This window comes from Mizuhopecten yessoensis, unplaced genomic scaffold, assembly GCF_002113885.1.
Source record: "Mizuhopecten yessoensis strain PY_sf001 unplaced genomic scaffold, ASM211388v2 scaffold9561, whole genome shotgun sequence".
In the NCBI taxonomy this organism is placed as follows: domain Eukaryota; kingdom Metazoa; phylum Mollusca; class Bivalvia; order Pectinida; family Pectinidae; genus Mizuhopecten; species Mizuhopecten yessoensis.
In genome coordinates this window covers 572,007-580,627 of record NW_018408109.1, presented here as the reverse complement: position 1 = coordinate 580,627, position 8,621 = coordinate 572,007, and the positions used below count along the sequence as shown (strand labels likewise).

General features: G+C 33.2%; 1 protein-coding gene across 2 annotated transcripts in view; it reads left to right on the top strand.

The window, feature by feature from the left end:
- LOC110458359 overlaps positions 1 to 4,870 on the top strand; it is a 19,203-nt gene extending 14,333 nt beyond the window's left edge. For both annotated transcript variants that reach the window (XM_021510017.1, XM_021510016.1), the window contains exons 6-10: positions 438 to 548; positions 1,138 to 1,212; positions 2,020 to 2,082; positions 2,540 to 2,719; positions 3,303 to 4,870. In XM_021510017.1, coding sequence (XP_021365692.1) covers positions 438 to 548; positions 1,138 to 1,164 — 138 coding nt within the window. In that variant the 3' untranslated portion in view covers positions 1,165 to 1,212; positions 2,020 to 2,082; positions 2,540 to 2,719; positions 3,303 to 4,870. The remainder of the gene's footprint in view (positions 1 to 437; positions 549 to 1,137; positions 1,213 to 2,019; positions 2,083 to 2,539; positions 2,720 to 3,302) is intronic.
- Positions 4,871 to 8,621: the final 3,751 nt, after the last annotated feature.

The window sequence follows — 8,621 nt, the reverse complement described above, 5'->3', positions numbered from 1 at the left end:
CACCCCCCACCCCCTCCAAAACAAAACAGAACAAACAACCTTTTAACACTGTATTTGTTAAACATGTGAGCATATTTTTACGATTCCCTTTTCCTCCATTTTGTACATTGTTTTAGTTTTTTGACTACCATACGTATTTGCCTTTCACATTTTTCAATGTAGATGTGCCTATAAGATTCTAACGAATAAATATACGGAAACGTGTTTGTCTTATTTGTGTCAGGACTCGTATGTCACCTCGGGGTGGTTATTTGGTTGTCATACCCTCGTCATAGCCGTGGGTTTAGACAACGATTTGGAGATATCTTCGTCAAAATCCTAGAGTTTTATTTTTCCTCTAAAAATCCTGTTAAAAATGAGTTTAAAAAAAACAATATTCAAATGAAAAAAAAACACCTTTATAATAATATCACATTCTGTCTAATATTCTATTTCAGGCAACGAATTCTTTAGACCGATATCTAAGGAAACACATCAAGGATAAAACTCTTTGTGGGACGAACTTCTTTGTGATTAGGAAACGAGTTGTAGATCCAAGTGGAACTTTGGTACGTTTGTTTGTGGATGTTTTATGTTATTTAATTTTAGCATTTTCTCATATTTTTATTTTAACGAAACAAAACCTGATCGACGACCGTTTATTTTCATAATTTTTCAATGAATATGTTTGGGATCCCGGTCGCATCGGACACAAAAGATTTTCATTATATTTTTTCGGAGTTCGAATCTCAGCCTGCCCTGTTGTAAGTTTCACTCTCTTGTTTCATAATCTAGAAAACTGTTATTGAACCTTCGTTGGCCTACTGTTCAGATGGTATTATTCGCTGAGATTTCAATTCACTATAATCTTCGTTATCAATTATTGTGCAAATCGTCCATACATTTTTTTGTCCGTTTATAAGTATTGAATGTTTACTTCACGGAATAACATCCAATTAATTTCGCTCAATATTCCATGCGAAATATATTTCTGATTGGGATAACCGTAAAATATTGGCATGGCGGAATGAAACAACTATGGAATTTTGAATATTTGAATTATTGAATTTACATTATTATTATTTTTTTTCCATTTTCTAGTATAAATGTGAATTGTTCTTCTGTTTGACGGTAAATTTTATTTGAACAATGTTTCAGACGCCTTTGGTGAAATATCGGCGTTAATTATCCTTGTACCTGTCTTTAATCAAATACAACACGGCTCCTTGTCAGGTAGGTCACCAGACACCAGAGTCTAGTCAAAGACAGGATTTCAGAATTTGATGTGTATTTGGTTGCTTGTTTTGCCTAAAGAAGAGCCATGCATATTAAATGAACTTTTTGCGGATGTTTAAGCTCACCTCCCTTCCCCTAACCATGCAGACAAACAAATACTTGTACCTTTCTTATGCATTGCATTTGCATAAGATTCACTTTGTTCACTAATTTGTGAATAACTTTATTAATGACCATAACAAAGTTGAAGGAAAAGTAGTGGTCTGTAAAGTTATTGAACCTAAGTCGATCTGAAGTGTAATTTGTCCCCTGCGTTTGTTTTTAGCTCTTTTACATCAAATACTGAGACAGTAGGTGCTTATTTTGGAGTTTCATTTTTTGTCAAGTTGCGTCACTTTTATATATATGCGGTCTAATAGTTAAGAACATGAATACAGCAACGTTTTAATATCATCATGTTGTGTTTTAAAACATCAATATGCTTCTGTGATATAAAATTAAAGTAAATGTTGTGCACCGGTCTGCTGCTCGTTAATGTAATAATAAAAAAGATGAATCGTTACAATGCATATATTCTGATGACGTCACGTTTTTGACAGCGTCAAAATAGAAATAATTTTAACAAGGAATAAAAAGGGTGCACTTGTTGCCTTTTGCCGAATTCTGCCTGCTGTCAGGTCACGTGTTTCCCATGCGAAAATAACATGCTGAAAAAGATATTATAAGTTGGAATAAATGACGATGTAAGCATAACATGTTCTGTAATTCGTAATTGAACCTACATATATACTCCTTTTTGTACAGCGTTTCATGGAGAACCAACTGACAGAGCTATGTCGAACACAAATATCTGCTGACGAGATCAAGGTAGGGGCAAAAACACCTGCAATTTATTCGAAATACAGAAACTAGTTCATGTTGCTGTATTTGTGAGGTCAATACACTACAAAACAGCTAGGGATTTAATCTACGCTGAAAATATCATTATGGTTATATTGATGTATCCTCCTACATTGACGAATGGCATATCTGCCGATTGAAATTCTTCTTCTCTGTTTGTCGTTAACATGGAACTAGTAATTTTACCATTGTGTAGCAAGTCTACATTTTACCTTCACAAACAAGTGCTATATAAATACTTCGTCACCTATAACTCCATGGGAACCACAAACAACCTGAATTTGATATTAATCATTGTTCAGCAACAGCCATATTGAATACATTTAATTGACACAGTCATAGTGTATAGACTGATTTTCGACAGTTTAACAGGAATTATAGAAAGTCTGCTATTTTAATACAAGTATCTCTTTGTGTCCACAAGGAAAGGAGTGATAGTTTTATACTGGAAGCGATTTGGACATACTACAATGATCCGGTGACTATTCCAAAGGAAGGCCTGCCTCGCCACTCAACCTATAACGGAGTAAACTGTTTGTGCCAACTTGTTGAATTAAGTACGATGTACAGAAACTTTACAGCAAGGATCCAACTAAAAAACATGGTAAGATATTTACACATATAGTATCATTGTTATTTGTTAAAAAAATATATCCAGATGAAGACTTCTTTCAAATAAATGTATAAGGCAATTTTGACATTTCTATTTGTCATGAAATGGTTCAAACAGTTATTTAGCTAACCTGGCCCGAAGAGCCAACTAATGTACTGCCGTGGCACGACGTCCGTTGCCGTCTGTCAGTCCGTCCGTCCGGTGTAAACGTTTAATGGGTAATTATTTTTAGATTAAAGCTTGTTTTAGTCCAGTTAAAAAAAAGTTGACCTTGGTCCTCTTTAAGGTTTCAAGTGTAAGTGTAATGTGTCCTGTGACATTTGTGTTTGATATATATTCGTGTTTATGGCAAATTGAAGGAAAATCATAGAAGAAAATAAGAAAAGGTCCCTTCACGGGATATTCTTAAATGAAGATGTTTTAAAGGATTTAAAACAGCTTCTTATAGTGTTTTGATGTCAATAAACATTTAATGCAATGCATGTCTATTTTGGTAAACTCCATTCAAAAGATAATGGAGTTTTCAAAAATTTATTTCAAACAATCACTCATACGTTTTTGCTGTCTTTTTTAGGAATGCTGATCAATAACCTTCTGTCAAAGATTCCAGAAAAACTGAACGCTTTACAGTTAGGCTTTTGCCTACAACAAACTAAAACATAACATTATTTGACATAGCATTGAAAACAAGTATTTCTGTTTGGGAAAATCATACAAGGAAACTGATTGATTAATAAGTGAATAAGGAACTTACATTGTATTTCTCAAAGCACGTGAAAAATAAAATGCCGACCGTTTTGTGTTATCTGATCAAGAAGGTGCCCACAGTCCATGTATTTTGTGTAATTCTGTTAAGAAATTGTATTTATTATATATTTTACTTATGATATAGGAAGTTTGTGTTAGTAAAGGGAACGTAGATATCAAATCCCGACATTAAAAGCAGAACGTTGAAGAGTTAGAGGCAATACCAGTACAATATAAACAATAAAATGTATGTAAAACGTATATTGAATGAACACGAAAAAGGTTGCGAAAGGATAAAGGTAGTCCAAATATGATGACGTGACTTATCACGTTATAACGGAACGTAATAGCATTTTAATTATATTCAAAATTCAGCTCCTAAACATTTCCGTGGTATTGGAATTTACACTAGCTATGCCCTAGGCATTTGATTAAGAAAAATAGACGTATTTTCACCATGTTTACTTAATAATGACTATTACACAGTAAAACTTCATTAAACTGCCAGAATTTGTCCAGAGAAAATTAAGCGTTATAAAGTGGTTTGGTGATAATTTGAGGGAAATAGTAAAGGAGCAAAAGACACATATTCAGTATTAATCAAAAACAATGTTCAACCTACTGCTCAAAGAAAATGGATCTTAAATGATAATATAGATGATGAAACAAGGAAAGAAATATGAATGTCCTTTAAAATCCACCACTAACTCCAAACTACAGTGGTAACAGAACAGAATAAACCAAAGAATCCTCACTACAAACACATGTTTATTCAAAATTGGCAAATCACACAATTACCTTTGCACTTTCTGTAAAATTCACCCTGAGGTTGATGGCTAATTGACGAGCTGAAAACAAATATTATAACTAAAAACCTTACATTAAGATTCGATAAACAAGAACTCACTTTTGGTAAACATACATATACACATTCAACGTTTTATTTAGAAAACATCATAATACTACTTATAAAATAATACATATATAAAGCTAAATGCCTAGAAATAGACCTTAATCTGACTAATCTCTAAAACCATATGAAATTTGCATTAAAAGCACAAAAGATCCTTGTGTCTAAACAGAATAAATAAATAAATAAGGATGAGTTATCAAAAAGATAACTGGATGCAGTTATAAATGACTTATCATGACATATTTGTTCTATACATATATATCACATATTCATTCCAAACATATATACGTCTATTGTACTAAATCATCTCCTCACTGTAATAATAATCATCAACTTTCTCATACATTCTAATTCGCTAGGCTTCACTAAAAATAAAATGACCTAGGATTTGCTACCCCATCCCCTGTAATGTATTGTGTTTTGTTTAGTTTTTTGTTTTTGTTACGGTTTATTTGTTACAGTTTATTTGTTTATACTCTTGTGTGTTTGATGTCATAGGTTTATATGTATTGTTCTTGCATCAGAATGCATCAGATGATGATGATGATGATGAAGATGGTGATAAGGATGATGATGTTAAGAATAATGGCAGGATGATGATGCTGATGATGAAGATTTGGTTATGCTCTTGTGTGTTTGATGTCATAGGTTTACATGTATTGTTCTTGCATCAGTGTCTCGGTATATATGTCTTAATATATGTACATGGCATTGGCAATGTTTTTAATGTCTGCTTATGATATCAGATAAAAATGATGACAAAGGATAAGGATGGCTGATGATGATGAGGATGAAGTAAAACAATAATGATGATGATGATGATGTCAGATAATAATGATGATAATAATAAGAATAATATCATATGATGATGATGACAACGATGATGATGACGATGATGATGATGATGATGATGATAATATTAAGAATAATATCTTTCATGATGATGTTGACGATGTCATATGATGTCAGATGATAATGATGACAAAGGATAATGATGGCTGATGCTGATGAGGATGATGAGGATGATGCAAAACAATGATGACGGTGATGATGTCAGATAATAATGATGATAATATTAAGAATATTATCATATGATGATGAAAATGATGATGATGAAGACGACGATGATGATGATGATGTCATATGATGTCAGATGATACTGATGATGATATCAAGAATAATATCATATGATGATTATGATGACAACGTTGATGACGACGACGATGATGTCAGATGATAATGATGATAATATTAAGAATAATATCATATGATGATGATGACAATGATGATGACGACGACGATGATGATGATGTCATATGATGTCAGATTATACTGATGATAATCTTAAGAATAATATCATATGATGATGATGATGACAACGATGATGACGACGACGACGATGTCAGATGATAATGATGATAATATTAAGAATAATATCTTTCATGATGATTATGATGACGATGGTGTCCGATGATGTTGATGATGTCATATGATGACGATGGTGTCCGATGATGTTGATGATGATGATGATGATGATGATGATGATGATGATGATGATGATGATGATGATGATGATGATGATGATGATGATGATGATGTCAGATGATGGTGATAAGGATGATGATGTTCAGAATAATGTCAGGATGATGATGATGATGAATATTTGGTTATGCTATTGAAAACAAAATTATATATGAAATATGTGTGGCATTATGTCGAGGGTTAACTTATATATTAAGTATGCCCTACGCAAATTGTCTCAAGCAATGTTACTTATAACTGGTCTACATTAAATGGTAATCCTTGAATTATACTTACTATACCGTCTTAAAAGTTTTAATATTATTTTTTCCGTTCCTGCAAAAATGGCCACATATGTGCAGATTCCATGTGTGTAAACGTTAAGTACATGTGCAATGATCAAAGGTTTGCGGACGGTAACAGAATACTGTCATACATACATATGTAGCTACAATACGTCAGAAACATTTGTTCTAATTTCTGATCATTATTTAATTAGTTCAATTCATCATTTGTTGACTAACCATCGAAGTTAAAGTGGGTTTTTTTTCAAATAAATATGTTTTCTCTTTTAAAACCTAGGGAAATCAGAGTATGTTCATACTTTATCAATTCATCAATCATATAACCATGTGTCTTATAGACATAGGAAATAACATAGATTTCAATTACATCCATATACTTTCTGTTCATATTGAATATCGTATTAAACACCATTTATTTTGAAAAATGTTGACAAAGCAAATATATATGTATACATATATAAAAGAAATAGCAAGATTTTCATTAGTATTCCCTAGTAAAAAACCTCTTTACAACTTCATCACGGATTGTGTTTACTTGCGTTGCCAGGCCAACACTGTACATACTTTTGTATATATCCCTTTTCTCATAATCGTTGATACATAATGTGTATTATATAGGTTGTTTAAATTGATGTTCTAACAGCTTTTCCATCTTTTAACCTAAGGGGGAATACATTACCGATTCTAAAACAGACGCAGGCATATTCCATTTTGAGTACCGCTGTCTAATAAATGTCACCGAACTGTTGGTTTGCTAATTGGACGTTGTTTGAGAACAATAATTAAATCGAAAATTTGGAGATATTCCCCCAGATGATATTTGGATATAACGGAAAAAGACATTGGTAGTATACTACACCCGTACATGATTACATTCTAGATTGGTTACACGCGTTACCTCAACATTACACTACAACAGCTGATACGCATAATTCATTTGAGTCAAATGTTTTGATTCTGCTTGGAAGCATACTTGAGATAACTTAATTCAAATACAGATATTATGATATTGTATCCATGTTTTCACTATGTTTCGAGCAGAACCTGTCTGAAAGATACCACTGTCGGCTATGTGAGGCAAATACAAATCGGATGTATAATTCCTAGAAGAATGAAACAGCTGTACGATGCAGTGTTCAGTTTTTGGCATACTGTTTCTGTTTCCAAATTTCAAAGGTGCAGTAACCGTGGTGTGTGTTATGGTGGCCACAGTTATCTCTTCTGAGTAGTGACAGGGTTGATACAGTTATCCAGTTCTCCATTAAAGTTACGCACCTGCCCCTCAGTTTTAACTGTAGTTTAGACTATTCAGATTTCCAACATTTTGGCCCTAGCATCACCGTTGAGACCTAGAAGGACGCAACCCCTTTACGATGCAGTGTTATTCATTTTTTGTCCTTCTGTATCTATTACAAATTGTTTAAATCAAATAAGCACTCACCTGTGTTTGTGTGAAACGTTCATTGTTCATATAGCGAGAAATGGTATTTTCAAATTAAACATTAAACTGCTTTCAGATGACATTAATAGTCATTACAAATGTCAAATGGGACGCTGAAAATTAGATATATTAATAGGAGTTGAGTATATTTGCTTCAGTAGGTCAATTATTGTGTATGCTTTTCAACAGCAAGTAAGTAGTATCCAAAGTTACAGATATAACGTTAAAATAATGTTCGTTGCAGTAGTAAATGTATGGGAAAGGTTTTCTCTCTCATTTCTCTGTGTGTAAGATAGAGCTGTCTAGGCTAAGAAAGGGGTATAGGAACCTTCTATCCGAAACAGAAAATTTGTTTGCAATATGGAGTATGCTTAATCTCGCCGACAGATTCGTTTTCGTCAAAAAAGCTTCGGGGCAAAGTTGAAATTTTCTTAATGGTAGCCAGTCCAAACGCATTTTCATTGTTTATGAGCTTATTCTGGTAGTTGGAATGAGAAAAAAATACTCTCTCATGCCCGAGGGTGTAGGATAAAGAAATTCCACCTTCGGGATTTGCAAAACCCCTCGGGTAGAATTTCCCTATCCTACACCCTTGGGCATGAAAGAGTTTTATACTTTTCATTGCTTAAAATCTTCTCCTGAAAACATCTCTACAACCACTGCACTGATCCATTATAAAGTTTATACTAGGCTAGTGTACTCGTTGATCCGTTTGCATTAATCATTGACACAAATAAATTCACCTAAAAATTCTCAATGCACATATTCTTATTTTTGCTGGTTCACAGTTTGTACATCATTCCAATTATCTCCGATCCTTCGTACACACATCAGAACACTTGTGCCCTAGTTGTTACTGTTGTCTTTTTTAGAATTCTTACTTATAACATTTGTCCTGTAATTATGAAAGCATATGTCCACAAACACAGCTATTTCAATATCAGGACGTTACTGACCACATTCTAC